General features: G+C 43.2%; 1 protein-coding gene across 2 annotated transcripts in view; it reads right to left on the bottom strand.

The window, feature by feature from the left end:
• The window catches only part of CFAP52 (cilia and flagella associated protein 52), a 43206-nt gene that overhangs the window by 17025 nt on the left and 10210 nt on the right, over positions 1-15971 (bottom strand). Inside the window, exons 4-8 of one of the 2 annotated variants that reach the window (XM_027567765.2) lie at positions 11648-11776; positions 8911-9010; positions 7798-7914; positions 4109-4209; positions 1106-1276 (exon numbers count right to left, since the gene is read on the bottom strand). In XM_027567765.2, the coding sequence (XP_027423566.1) occupies positions 1106-1276; positions 4109-4209; positions 7798-7914; positions 8911-9010; positions 11648-11776 (618 nt within the window). The remainder of the gene's footprint in view (positions 1-1105; positions 1277-4108; positions 4210-7797; positions 7915-8910; positions 9011-11647; positions 11777-15971) is intronic. The other variant, XM_027567766.2, reaches the window with a different exon arrangement.

The raw sequence follows: 15971 nt of genomic DNA, 5'->3' as shown, positions 1-15971 counted from the left end.
AGGGAGAAGCAGGCTCTCCACTGAGCAGGGACCCTGACGTGGGGCTCGACCCCCGGACTCTGGGATCATAACCTGACCCCACGTTATGGCAGGTTAAGGCAGCCACTTAACCGACTGAGCCACCCCGGCACCCCTGTTAGAAACATTTAAAACAATGTAATTGTAGGGGTGCCTGGGTGGTGCAGTCAGTGCCCGACTCTGGACCTCACCTCAGGTCTTGATCTCAGGGTTGTGAGTTCAAGCCCCACACTGGGCTCCATGCTAGGCATGGCGCTTACCTAAACAAAACACTTCAAAGAACCTAACTGCCAATCGCAATGACTCAGGGAACCCAACGTACATTGCATGACTGTAAGCATCCAAGTCTTCAAAATGAGTCGTACTACCTATAAAACAATGATCCTGAGTTTTGTAAATTCAAGCGACATACTGAGGAAGGTCAGAGCAAAAACTATCTGATCGACTTCATGGGATGAACGCCACCAGAGACAAAAATGTGTTTCAAAAGCAAGTAATGGCAAACTGACTTTTTTTGATACCAAAACTGCTGATGGTTGGTTGTTTCACTTGTTTCAAGTGGGATTTATCAAGAAATCCAGAAGATTACCAAGAGGTCCAGAAGACCCCTTGTGTCCACCTCCATTAAGTGCACCAAGTCTGGAAGACCCAAGAGGCATAAACCAAATGACTTGAAAGAAGTCTGAAAAAAGGCCCTAGTAAGCTTTTTCCAGACAGCACTGGGAAAACAGAAGTTGCCATGATAGCTTTATTAAAAAAGCCAACATTCTAAAGTAGCCCAAATTTGGACTGTGAAAGTTAATGTAGCCATAGGGTAAAGGCAACAGACATAATTATTGTTAATAATAATTATTAAATAATAATAAAACATCAGTACTATATTTCTAATTATTATTATAATTAATATTAGATGATAATTGTTATTAAAATAACCGACTATAATTGAGAAATTTCAGGACAAAAGATCATAATCATAATCATGTTGAAAATGCATGAATAAGGTAAAATAAAATTTCCTGGCACATTGCATCAGACCTTCATGTTTTCACTGATTTTAGGAGCCAAAATACTTTGCTCTTCTACTTACAATGGGAAGACAATGTCCTGGACAGCTTCAAAGTGACAAGTTGCAATGAGAGTCTCTTTGAAATCCGTGAAGTTGACGCGATAAATGTGTGATTCTTCTGTTCCTACAAAAAACTGGTGTCCTTCCCCTCGAGGTGTGATTGACGTGACGCCACCTTGTAACTGGATTTTCCTTTATGGAGAAGCAAGAAGGTGAAGTAGATTCACTCAGTCAGCGAGGACTTGTTACAGAGGATACAAATCAGGCGTAGGGCCTGGGGACATGGCTTCAGGGAGAGGACACAATTGGAAAGGCAGGAGTGACTCACAGTACTGGGGGCCCCTGGGCAGCAGAGGGAGAGGCCAGCCTGGTTTACAGTAGTCGGGGGGCTTCCTCAAGCAGAGTCTAAAATGGGTTGTGGAACATAGGCAGGATCTGGACAGAGGGAACATTCCAGGAAGGCAATGGGCACAAATGATCATGGCAATTAAATACTTTATTAAGTCCATTTCTGGGAAATAATCCTACAATTGGGAGGGGAAACCTTTATGTCAAGAGAGGTTATTGTAACCTTAGTGAAAAGAGTAAAAGGTTGGAAACAACCTAAATACCCAATTGTAAGGCAATGGTTAAATCACCTATGGGATGGCAGGCAACTTCTTAAGATATTTGCCTAGCCAGTAAAACCACGTTTAGAAGATTATGTACATTTTACCACAGTAGTTTTTAAAAAAGGTATTAATATTGAAAACATTTAAGACGTTTGCCTTAAGTAAAAATAAACCAGAATAGAAAATTTTGTACACAAAGGAAGTACAATTATTTTAAAATGTATACGAAGAACACAAGACAAGAAGAAATAACAAAATATTAATAGTGGCTCTCTTCCCCAAAACTTTCGGAGACTCTTGTCTCTCCGTCCGCATTGCAAATCCCTCTGCTTCATAAATGTCTAATGAGTATGAACTTTAAAAAAAAAAAAAAAGAGTATATAAATGAATGTGTCCCTAAAAACCCAAACTTGCTCTGCTACTAATTTAGTTTTGACAATAAGAACGCAATGGAGATTCTTGTGCAAGGGATCGGCGTGGGAAATGCAGTATTTTACAAAGATCCATTTGTTGGTGGGACACAGGATGGTTAATGAAGAAAGGATTGACCCTGAGTTACTTCCCGGCTTCTTCACTAACTAGATAGATAGAGCTCTCTGACCCTGGATACATTGCCAGAAATCTCCCGGCCTCACTTCACTCAAGCACAGAATAATTTCTCCTTTGCTGGGTTGCAGTGAGGATCAAAGATAATGCACAGGAGGCCCCCCGAGGGCAGCCAATAGAAATACTGGCTATGGACATGTGGGCTCACTACAAGACAAGGTGAAGTCCAGGGCTACGGGGGCGAGGCCAGGGGTCCCTGAGCTCCAGCGGTCTGCTTCATCATACTACTTCCTGACTTCACACGGGAGGTACTTTCTCAATCCATGAAAACCCAAGGAGGCAGAAACCCCTGCAACCAATGGGAGGCTATGCTGTCCCACAAGGTTACTATGGCGACAGGCACGGCACAAATCCTGTAATAACGGCCTTGAAATGATCATTCTCATCACAATGGGAACATCTGTGTATTCAAAACAAGGTGTTCACAAATGAGGGGGTTAATTCCTTATACTCCGGACACATATCCAGAGTAACCAACACCGCTCTGACGTAGCCTCCCTCTCTTATGCCGCTTCACGCAAACACAGAACTGGTCTGAATGCATTCTCAAGAAGACCTACCCAGAGCACGGAATTTAAAATGGCAGCCTGTCTCCTGTCCCCAAGCCCCCCTTAGTGTACCTGCAACTCCATTTGACTCCTCTGCTCATCACCCTCTAAGATGATGTAATTACTTGTTTACTTTATGACTGACTGTCTCTTCCCTCCTGCTGGAATGTCAGCTCCATGACGGGCAGGGATGTTTCCCTTCATTTCTGTTTGCTTTAGTCGTGGCTTCTCCCATGGGCACCTAGAACAGTATCTGGTACGCGGTGAATGCGCCGCACGGATGTGTTGGAGTGAAGACAGCTGATACTCGTTCTACGGTCTACACTCTAGCATCCCTGGGTCGGCTCGAGCTGGGGGAGGCCGCATGGAGCGTATCCAGGGGTGCCTGGCTTGGTTGAAGGTGAGCTCAAGCTCCACCTCTGCTTCTCTGGGGAGTGTCTTTCCCAATCTCACCACCACAGTGGGGTCACCCCCTTCTCTGATCCCCCCTATAATACCCACGATACCTTTTACTTTACCTGGACCACAGGATTTGTGTTTATATATTATCTTGTATTATAAGGACTATTTCATGTGCATATTACCTTATCCCCAAATCAGACTGTTAGTTTTGGGAGGACAAAGATGGCATCTTATTTTATTTTTTAGTATAGCATCTGGCACATTGGTTTGGCCAGAGGTACTCAGTAAATCCATGCTAATGACAATGGATAAGGTTTTATTTCATTTCGTTTCAACTGATTCGATAGATAACCCACAAAAAGTACATGGCATAGTATCTGGTACATGGAAGTAGCCGGTGAATGCTGGCTATTTGTATTAAAACTTGTATTCAAATGAATTAACTACTAGCATAGTGCCTGACACATAACCTGTTGCATAATAAATTTCACTGAATAAACAAATTTTGAAAGTTTGAAATTTGAGGTCATTTGCTGGATATCTTTATAAACAGCATCTTATTTCCTCTGTCATGACTCCATGTATTAACGAAATAATAATTGATGCATTTATTAGAAGGGAAATGTCCCCTGGGGTAATTAATTGTGGACTACTTTGGCTTGATTCAACATAAGCTCTTGTCTTTTCATTGGCAAAGAAATCAGCTGTTGTGATTCCAACTGCTCATTTTGACGGTAAGATAAAATTCTTTCACTGAGTGTTACTTTGGGAATATTGCATCATCACTGGCTTTAAGCAGACCTCCCTGCGGTGGTAGGTCTTTCTCCACCCCGACCCCCGTGGAGTCTGGAACTTACTTGATGGGTTTGTAGCTGGGGCTTTTGCAGAAGACCAGCAATCCGGCTCCAGAACCCACCAACAAACCCCCCATCTTCAGACACTTGATGGCGGACACTCCCTAAGGGGGAGGAACAGCATTGAGAGAAAGGCCAAATGGTTTCATTGTTAAGAATCGCTGTGTGACTCCAAATGGCCAACAGACACATGAAAAAGTGCTCCACATCGCTCGGCATCAGGGAAATCCAAATCAAAACCTCATGAGATACCACCTCACACCAGCCCGAATGGCTATAATTAACAAGTCAGGGAACGACAGATGTTGGCGGGGATGTGGAGAAAGGGGAACCCTCCTACACTGTTGGTGGGAATGCAAGCTGGTGCAGCCACTCTGGAAAACAGTATGGAGGTTCCTCAGACAGTTGAAAATAGAGCTACCCTACGATCCAGCAACTGCACTACTGGGTATTTACCCCAAAGATACAAATGTAGGGATCCGAAGGGGTACGTGCACCCTGATGTTTATAGCAGCAATGTCCACAATAGCCAAACTGTGGAAAGAGCCAAGATGTCCATCGACAGATGAATGGATAAAGAAGATGTGGTACACACACACACACACACACACACACACACACACACACACACACACTGGAATATTATGCAGCCATGAAAAAGAATGAGATCTTGCCATTTGCAACAACGTGGATGGAACTGGAGGGTGTTATGCTGAGTGAAATAAGTCCATCAGAGAAAGACATGTATCATATGACCTCACTGATATGAGGAATTCTTAATCCCAGGAAACAAACTGAGGGTTGCTGGAGTGGGGGTGGGGTGGGAGGGAGGGGGTGGCTGGGTGATAGACATTGGGGAGGGTATGTGCTATGGTGAGCGCTGTGAATTGTGCAAGACTGTTGAATCACAGATCTGTACCTCTGAAACAAATAATGCAATATATGTTAAGAAAAAAAAAGAAGAAGATAGCAGGAGGGGAAGAATGAAGGGGGGGGAAATCGGAGGGGGAGACGAACCATGAGAGACGATGGACTCTGAAAAACAAACTGAGGGTTCTAGAGGGGAGGGGGTAGGGGATGGGTTAGCCTGGTGATGGGTATTAAAGAGGGCACCGTTCTGCGTGGAGCACTGGGTGTTATGCACAAACAATGAATCATGGAACACTACATCAAAAACTAATGATGTAATGTATGGTGATTAACATAACAATAAAAAAATTTAAAGAAAAAAAAGAATCGGTGCGTGAGCTGACGAGATGGGTACGGGGCATGGCCGTGCCTGGACGAAATGCAGGAAGGCATTGCCTGTGATGTACCCCAAGGCTGTCCACCAGGGCTCGGTGCCAGCAACGGGCTCACGTGCCAGAAGCTGCCCCCCGGGTCCTGCAAGGTACAAGCACGCTTCACCAAACTTCCTCCCTTTACAACCACCTGTGCATTGTGACTGTATTAGAAATTAACACTATCTATCGGCTCAAATGAAGTTAGAGCAGAAGATAGAGGCACAGGCAACATTATTTCCTCAGTGCCTACTGTTTAAGCCAGAACATAATTCTTTTAGATTTTATTTATTTATTTGAGACACAGAGAGAGAGATAGAGCACACAAGCAGGGAGGAAGGGCAGAGGGAGAGGGAGAAGCAGACTCCCCACTGAGCAGGGAGCCCGATGTGGGGCTCGATCCCAGGACCCTGAGATCATGACCTGAGCCGAAGGCAGATGCTTAACCAACTGAGCCATCCAGGCGCCCCAGAACATAATTCTTATACTAAAAAGAGATCATAGTTGACATCCCAAGAAAAGACAAAGAGCTCTTATTGTTTGGAGACTATAGTTCCTGAGCTAAAGCATGTGGTATATAGTCTTGCCAGTAATAGACATAGATAAATTCAAAGCCATCTTCAGAGTTTGGGGAGATATGATGGTCATTTTATAGCATCCACTCTGAAGTTCTAATTTAATTATTTCATTTTTAAGTTCTAATTTTAAAATGTGCATGGCCAATATTTCATCTCAAAGTTTTCAACAATAATACAGCTAATGGGGCGCCTGGGTGGCTCCGTGGGTAAAGCGTCTGCCTTGGGCTCAGGTCACGATCCCAGGGTCCTGTGTACTGTTTTTAATATTAGCATTGTGACCATCAGCATCTTTGTCTTCATATTAGTGCTGTATGCCTACCAGGTCCATTTGAAAGCATTCCAATCCTTCTACCCTTCTAACCAGAGAGCGACCATTTAAGGAGAGTTTCAAAACGGGTAATTGCCCAAGATCACATAATATTCCAACCACATGTCTTCAGTGATACCTCCTATCCCTTCATCCTGTAAGAATTATTTTCTTTCCACGGGTATAAGAGGCATCTTGGAACCACCGCTTTGTGGAATTTGCCATCCAACCCAAATGCCTCCATGGTTAGCACTTAGAGCATCCACAGTACCACAATCAATGGCACTTAAGTACCCAAAGCTTGAGGAACACTAAGACGGACGGAATCTTAAGTGCTGGGGGGGGGGGTGCCAAAAATATCCAGATCGGTATTTTTCCATAGCGTTTCATGGAGCCCTTTGGAGGGATCTCAGGAGTTGGAGATGGCAGGGATCTGAGTCTTGCACTCCTTCAACTGATCTGCTTTGCTTTTATCTATTTCATATACTGGAATCCCCCTCCTAAAAATAACTACACTTCAACCTCCTGTGGGATTATTTCTAAACCCTTCTCTACCCATACCATAGCATTCTCTCATTCTTATGCATGCCCTTAAAAGTTCGAGCATTTAATGATTGCATGATTAAGAAAACTCTAACATCTTCCCTGGGCATGCGGTGCAAGATTTCACGTCTTCTTGGGAATATCGGCTAAGTGGGAAGGCATTGAAGCTGAGAACCATCTGTTCTATTATCAGACATGAGACAGGCGATGCAGAACCTACTACAAGCCCTCAAATTCAAATTCAAAGGTTAGTGGAAACAGCCCTTGTAACTTTCTGGGGGTCCTGGAAATAGCAGCACTTATTCCACGAGATGATCCTCTGATTTTAGGCTTTTTATTTTGCTTAAATATCGAGGTCTTTCTGGACTTTTAACCAGAATTTTTAGGAACTCTGCAAACAGAAACAATCCACAATGTCTAGGTCTTGCTTAGGACTTTCAGTGCTGGCTGGGGCTAAAATCTAAGATCTAGGGCGCCTGGGTGGCTCAGTCGTTACGTGTCTGCCTTCGGCTCAGGTCATGATCCCAGGGTCCTGGGATCGAACCCCGCATCGGGCTCCCTGCTCCGCGGGAAGCCTGCTTCTCCCTCTCCCACTCCCCCTGCTTGTGTTCCCTCTCTCGCTGTCTCTCTCTCTGTCAAATAAATAAATAAAATCTTTAAAAAAAAAATCTAAGATCTAGTTATCAGATTAGGACAAAAATGACATACCTCTGTATGTATATTTATGGCCCTGTGCTTGGAAGATGTAAAAAATGTGTGGTCTGATTCCCTAAGTGGGGACCCCGAGGAATACAGCATATAAACCAGAGATGAGGGCTCAGACAGTAATAAATCAGTGCACCTTGCAAATTTCTGTGTGGCCTTGGACACAACACACTCTTTGTCTTTTTTCCACAGACTCTTCACACAGGTCTGTGCTGCAGTGGAGGGAAGAAATCGCCAGAAGCGAGCAGGGCAGGACAGATGTTGGCGGTCTCTACTCACCAGACTGAACTTGTCCTTTGCGGGCCCAGTGTCTGCTAGCAGTTTGGTCCTTGGGTTCATTTTCAGAATGTCTCCAGTTGTGGTGCCGAGGTAGAAAAAGCTATCGTCGTCGGCCATCTGGAGATCAGAGAGGAAAAGAGGCCCAGAGACCTGTGTTTTCTCAGGGATGCCTGTGAGCCCCGATCAGGGGTGGGACAGACTTTCTCTGAGGCCCAAGGAAGACCTACAAAGGTGCTCATGACGACTTTAATTTCCTTAGACTCTAAGATGGGTACGAACAGCTCGGAGTGGGGTGCAGAATCAGGGCCAAACTCAGAATTGGAGGAAATGTGAGACTCCCACTAGCCTGTACATTTCGCTGGAAGACTCTTTGTGTCTCATGTTAGATCCGCATGCATAGATAACCTGCCAGTCCCCGTTCTGGAGACACCTCCGAAGGGTGCCTAGGATGAATTCTTCAAAGAGAATAGGTGTTTGCTTTATCTCATATTTTCCAAAGTCTATCTGCGTAAAACGATGATGTGTTAGATAAGAGAAACAAGTCAGTGGAGGATGGAGTTGTCTGTATGAGTGTGTGAGTCCACATTAAAGACATAGGAATAATTCCTCTTTATAGAAGGGACTGTGTGTCAACAATGAGTTTCACTGTTAGGAACTTTATGCCCAGTGGCAGAAATAAGAATTATTTTGTATCCCAGTGCCATCGGGAGGTGCTGTGGCCACGAAGTGCCTACTGGATACATGGCTTCTGTCCTGGTGAGGCAGGTGTCTGGGTCCGATGGCAGAGCCCAAGTCCCAGTAAAACAAGACTCTCCCAGAGCTGCGTCTAAGCAGCTTCTCTCCAACTTCTGGAGGGAATGAGACTCTGGAAGTGAGACTCCCCCTCACCTGTGCCCCCTCAATTGGCATCCCCGAGGTCCAGACCTCACTTCCCTACCCTCAGCCCAAGGTACGTGTACCTATGTATGTGCACACATGTGTGCACGCATCCGCGCGTGCGCGCGCGCGCGCACACACACACACACACACACACACACACACACCCTCGGTCAATACCATTAACAGGAATTTGTTCCAATAGTTACTGACAATCACACTTAGAGTAATACTTACTGTAATACTCATGACTATTCTTTTCATCGGACCCGTTTGGCACTCAGTTGGCCAGATTTTTCTATTCTGGAGATCCAGTTCCCATACTCGGATTGTCCCGCTATGGAAGAGAGACACAATCAAATGGATACCCACTTAAGAATCTCTTGATCTCGGGGCGCCTGGGTGGCTCAGTTGGTTGGGCGGCTGCCTTCGGCTCAGGTCATGATCCTGGAGTCCCGGGATCGAGTCCCGCATCGGGCTCCCTGCTCGGCAGGGAGTCTGCTTCTCCCTCAGACCCTCTCCCCTCTCATGCTCTCTCTCTCTCTCATTCTCTCTCTCAAATAAAAAAAAAAAAAATCTTTAAAAAAAAAAAAGAATCTCTTGATCTCTTCTCTGTTTTCTTCCTTTCCCTGAAGAGGCGGCTGAAGGGAAGAGAGCTGGATATTTCTGAGGGTTTGTTAGGTCTCGTGTTCTACTTAAAATCTTCCAGTCGATCCTTACGACCACCCTCTGAGGTAGGATTTATGCTCCCCCTACTCTCCAAATGAGAAAACGCAGCAGAGCAAGGATTTACAGCCAGTGAATACTCTCCAGTGTAGGGAGAGCAGACATAAATGCAAGCAGATAAACAAAGAGCAAACCAGAGTTCACTAAGGATGTTTCTTTCAAGGCTTGCAGCTGTAAGGACGTCTTTTCAAGGAAAATGCTTCACTATGGAGAGTCCTGTCTTCACGAGAAATGAGACTAAGTAACCAAAGGGCTGCACAAAATCAGCATCTGACTTAAGACTTGGCATATAGTTGGCATTTAATCATTGCATGTTGAGTTAATCTGAATTAATAACTGTATAAACATATCGCAGTCAACATCATAGGTGAAGCTAATAGTCGAAGGCAGAAAAGGTTAATTTAAAAATAGACTGATCAGGGCACCTGGCTGGCTTAGTCAGAAGAGCCCCTGACTCTTGATCTCGGGGTTTGAGTTCGAGCCCCACTCTGGGCATAGAATGTACTTAAATCAACTTTAAAAAAAATAAAATTAAGGGCGCCTGGGTGGCTCAGTCGATGAAGCGTCTGTCTTCGGCTCAGGTCATCGTCCCAGGGTCCTGGGATCAAGCCCCACATTGAGTCCCTGCTCCACAAGAAGCCTGCTTCTCCCTCTTGCACTCCCCCTGTTTGTGTTCCCTCTCTCTGTCAAATAAATAAAATCTTTAAAAAAAATAATAAATTAATTAAAATTTAAAAAATTAGAAATAAAAAATAGATCAAGTTCGGTTTTCCTTTTTCTTTTAGCCCCCTCCAGAGTTATGCACTTAATAAGTGCTCAATAAGTATTTTGAATACTTTTTTATTTGAATACAAACCTATTTCTTGTTCAAATATTTTTTTTGAGTACTTTCAAAATTAAAAAAAAAAAAACAAACCAGCTTCTCCGTGGCCTTCCTGGTGGATGTCAAATTTGGAATTTGCAGGATCTCTCGTGAGGGACAATATCATGGAACATCTGCCGTTGGGACCATCATGGAGGATGCTGTGGGTGCCGGACCAGAAATCTTGCTTAAGAGTCCTCGTTCTCAGTTATCACTGTCATATGCAATTAAAGCTGATCTAGAATATAGATTGCCCTAAGAAAAAGTTGGGGGGGGGCAGCTTCAATTCAAGTTTTGGCTCCTGGAGAAACGCTGTCTGTGGACACCAGGCTGAGCTGACGCCCGCAGCTATGGCAGCTGTTGAAGGGCAGCTGAACCCTCATCATGCAAAGGCTTCATGAAGCCACTCTGCAAACTCAAGGAAGTGAACACACGCATGGTCGTCAGTGGCCTCAGAAGACAGGGCAGGCCACGGCTAGCTGCTTCGGGCTCAGAGCGCTCTCCTAATAAGATTCGCCTCTTAGGGGCTGGCTCCCGTTCAGCCAGCTAGTTTCATGGCTGCTAAGTAAATCCGTCCTCATAATTAGCCCCAGAACAAATGCATGGTGCATATCACAAGGAGGGGCCATACAGAAATTCTTTACTCTGGCTGGAAAAGTAGCCAGTGGTGTGTGCCTTTCACAGATGGAAGACCATCATCCATGGGCTGAAAAAGATAGTTTCCACCCAACAGGTATTTCGACCCCCCGTTCACAGCGTTTGGACCTTTGAACTGGCACACCGTGTAAAAGACGATGCTTTTGTGTGAGTTTAACCTTCAGCTCAGACTCCAGGCAGAGCCCCGAATTGGTGAATCTGTAAGTTAGTGTCTTCTGTTAGACAGATGTTGGCTTTCAGCTTGGTCCCCATTAGCTGGTCAAAAGCTGACTCTACTGGAAACGATCTCATATGGCTAATAGTCGAACATCTGAAGCTTCCTGGCGTAGTCCATTCGCAAACTATCATTTCGGGAGACCTAAATCAAGAGCAGGTGCTAAGAAAGATGGACCAGTAAGTGAATCCGTGCAATTGTGCACATTGCTCTGTGGGCATGCATTGCAGGTAGTGTGTTATCAGTCACAAACAGACCAGAACCCGACATGAATTTTGCCGAGGAGCAGAGCCCTCCTCAGGAGGAAGCACAGAATTCTCAAATAACCAGATTTAAAAGACTTTCCGTTAAAAGGATTTTTAAGGACTACAAAATCACGCAAATTAGGAATTAGGATGGAAGGTAATTTTGCAGGACTAATTTTGCAGGGGAACCCAAATTGGAATGACCTTGCTTTCCAGGCAAGCAAATATAGTGATTTTTGAGTTCTGAAAACCCGGACTGCAGGCACGTACTTTCCAGCAGTAACAAACATCTCATCCCGGCACCTCGAGAAGATCGCTGTGGTGGCATTCCCCACGTTGAGGCCGGCCGCAGGACTGCCACAGATGGCTTCTCTCTTGGCTATGCTCCACACGACTACACTGCCAAAACGAGAGGGACCGAAGAAGTCAGGGGGAGACAGGCTCTCAAAAGAACAAACAGGTTTTTTTTAGTGGTTCTAGAAAGAAAAAAAAAAAGGAACGAAAGAATTACACTGACCCCCAGATGTCTCCTGTGTCACACTGGATATTAGAAGACAAGCAGGTGACACTTCAAAGGTTTTGAAGGAAAATGATAATGAGGCTAGAACCCAGTGACCCCGTCAATGAAGCCTGATGCTAAAATAAAGACATTTTCAGATAAGCAAGGCATAAAAGTTTGCCACCCATTTATCTCATGTAGAAATATTTATTTGGAGAAGTATTCCAGAAAAAAAATAGCACAAGGACAAGAATGATGTCAGGCAGTGCTTCCAAATGTGACCGCGGACCAGAGTCACATGGAGGGCTTGCTCGGAGGCTGCCGGGACTCACCCACAGAGCTTCTGAGTCAGCAGGTCTCGGGGGGTTGTGGGGGGGTGCCAGAGATTCCACTTTTCTAAAAAGTGCCCAGTGATGCTGATGCTGCTGGTCTGGGGACCACACTTGGAGAAGCACTGCGTTGGGTTCTGTTTCCTTCTCTCTGGGTGCAATCACACAACTTAGTCCTAAATTGAATGTGTTCAGACAATAATACCAAAAATGCTGGGGAACATCTGAATCAAAATTTAGAGAAAAAGGAATGCAGATGTTACAAACTTTGTTAATGTAAAATCATGTCTGGCTATGCTTCCCAAATTTCCTCCATGTAGAAGGTATTATCACAGGGGTTCTAAAATCCAGGTAGAACCAAGATCGGTAGGAATGGGGAGGTAGGAGTTAGTGTAAGAGCCATAATTTTTTCTTTTTTCTTAGTAGGAAATTGATAGATACCATCTGAAGTAGAAAACTTGAGAGGCATATCACCCCCCCCAAAAAAAGACTCTTAAAACCAAGTACCTCATGCCCAAGAGAAATGAAAACACACATCCACACCAAATCTTGTACATGAATGGTCATAACAGCATTATGAACAATAGCCTGAAAGTGGGAAAGACCCACAGCCCCATCAACTGATGGATGAAGAAAATGGGGTGCAGCCATACAATAGAATATTATTGGACACTAAAAAGAATGAAGGACTGATACATACCACAGTATGGATGAACCTTGAAAACATTACACTTAATAAAGAAAATCAGTTACAAAAGGCTACCTATTGTATTATTCCACTTACGTGAGACAGTGAGAGCAGGAAAAACTATAGAGATGGAAAGTACGTCAGTGGTTGCCCGGGGCTGAGGGGGTAATGGTGGAGCAGGAATGGGGAGTGATTGCTAATAGGCAGAGGGTCTCTTTTTGGAGTGTTTAAAATGCTCTACAATTGTTTGTGGTGGTGGGTGCACAACATGACATGTAAAAAATGTCTTTGGGGAAGTAGTTCAGCAAAAAGAAAGAAAGAAAAGAAAAGAAGAGAAGAGAAAAGAAAAAAGAAGAGAAAGAAAAGAAAAAAAAGAAGGGAGGGAGGAAAGGAAGGAAGGAACAAGGAAGGAAGAAGAAGGAAGGAAGGAAGGACCCACTCAGATAACCACTATACCAAAATGCATACAGCCATACACTTTAAATGGGTGAATTTTGTGGTATGTGAAATATATCTCAATGAAATATGAAAAGAAATCCCCGTGTTCCTTGGGAGAGCTCTTCACGTGGAAGGGCTATGAATTCTGAATTCTTGTGCATAGCAGGATGACATCCTTTCTTTATAAACCATGGACATGGTATAGCTTCCATTTTCCAAAAACAGGTTTAAAATTTAAAAACAAATAAAAGGCACTGACATAGTGCGTTGGCCAAACAAATTCCAGCGTATCTGATATACAATGGTATACAACGCAGTCATTGCAAAGAATAAGATCTATGTCTGCACAAACCCACAGGGAATATGACCTTGGTATAAAGTTAATCAAAAAGCAGGTTGTTGTCAGTAGATGCAGAGAAAGCATTGTACAAAGTACGACATTCATCCATGATAAAAACGCTCAACAAAGCAGGTCTAGAGGGAACATATCTCAACGTGATGAAGGCCATATATGAAAAACCTACAGCTTACATATCACACTTAATGGTGAAAAACTGAGAGGCTTTTCCTCTAAAATCAGGAACAAGACAAGAATGTCTTCTCTCACCACTATTATTCAACATAGTACTGGAAGTCCTAGCCACAGCAATCAGACAAGAAAAAGAAATAAAAGGCATCCAAATTGGTAAGGAAGAAGTAAATTGTCACTATTTGCAGATGACATGATATTATATACAGAAAACCTTAAAGATTCCACCAAAAAAACTACTAGAACATATAAAAGAATTCAGTAAGGTAGCAGGACACAAAATTAAAATACAGAAAATACATTTCTCTACACTAATAACAAAGTGACAGAGAGAGAAATTAGGAAAACTATCCCATTTGCAATTGCACCAAAAAGAATAAAATACCCAGGAACAAATTCAACCAAGGAGGTGAAAGACCTGTACTCCGAAAACTATAAAACATTGATGAAAGACATTGAAGACAACATGAACAGATGGAAAGACATGCTATGCTCATGGACTGGAAGAACAAATATTGTTAAAATGTCCATACTGGACTCAAAGCAATCTACAGATTTAATGCAATTGCTATAAAAATACCAGCATTTTTCACAGAAGTAGAACATATAATCCTCACATGTGTATGGAACCACAAGAGACCCTGAGTAGCCAAAGCAATTTTGGGAAAAGAAAGAACATTCCAGATTTCAAGATTACTACAAAGCTATAGTGATCAAAACAGTATGATACAGGGACAAAAGCAGACACCTAGATCAAAGGAACAGAATAGAGTCCAGAAATAAATCCGCACTTTTATGGCCAATTAATCTATGACAAAGGAGGCAAGGATATACTGGGTGGCTCAGTCAGTTAAGCATCTGCCTTCAGTCGTGATCTCAAAGTCCTGGGATTGAGCCCCATATCAGGCTCCCTGCTGAGTGGGGAGCCTCTTTCTCCCTGTCCCTCTGCCTACTGCTCCCCCTGCTTGCGCGCTGTCAAATAAATAAATAAAATCTTTAAAAAAAAAAAGAATATACAATGGGGGAAAGACAGTCTCTTCAATAAATGGTGTTGGGAAAATTGGACAGCTACGTGCAAAAGAGTGAAACTGGACCACTTTCTTACACCATACACAAAAATAAACCCAAAATATATTGAAGACCTAAATGTGCAACCTGAATGCATAAAAATCCTAGAAGAAAACACAGGCAATAGCTTCTTTGACATGGGCCATAGAAACATTGTTCCAAATACATCTCCTTTGGCAGGGAAACAAAAGCAGAATTAAATGAGGGGGACTACACCAAAACAAAAAGCTTTTGCACAGTGAAGAAAACCATCAACAAAACAAAAAGGCAACCTACTGAATGGGAGAAGATACTTGCAGATGACATATATGATAAGGGGTTAATGTCCAAAATACATAAAAAAAAACCTTATATAACTCAACACTAGAAAAAAAAATCCAATTAAAAATGGGCAGAGAGTCTGAACAGACATTTTTCCAGAAAAGGTATACAGATGGCCAACAAACACATGAAAAGATGCTCAACATCACGCATCATCAGGGAAATGCAAATCAAAACCACAATGAGATACCACCACACCTGTCGGAATGGCTAAAATCAACAACACAAGAAACAACAGGTGTTGGAGAGGATGTGGCGAAAAGGAAACCCTTGTGCATCACTGGTGGGAATGCAAACCGGTGCAGTTACTGTGGAAACAGTATGGAGGGCCCGCAAAAAGTTAAAAATAGAATTACCCTATGATCCAGTAATTCCGTTCCTGGGTATTTACCCAAAGAAAATGAAAACACTAATTCAAAAAGATATATATGCACCCCTGTGTTTACTGCAGCATTATTTACGATAGCCCAGATCTGGAGGCAGTCCAAGTGCCCAAAAACGTATAGAATTGTTGAATCATTATATTGTGCACCTGAAACTAATATAACCCTGTTCATTATGCCCGAAAAAAATATTTTTAACAAATAAAATTTAAAATGAAAATGCAAAACACCCCCCCAAACCAAAAAGCAGGTTCCATTACATTGATAGCATAACATTAATGCAAAATAGTTCCATAAGCAGGTTACAAAATATTTAAAAAATATATATATGCACATACA

This window comes from Zalophus californianus, chromosome 16 (genome assembly GCF_009762305.2).
Source record: "Zalophus californianus isolate mZalCal1 chromosome 16, mZalCal1.pri.v2, whole genome shotgun sequence".
Lineage (NCBI taxonomy): Eukaryota > Metazoa > Chordata > Mammalia > Carnivora > Otariidae > Zalophus > Zalophus californianus.
The sequence above is the reverse complement of the archived record's forward strand: the minus strand, read 5'-3'. Positions and strand labels throughout refer to the sequence as shown.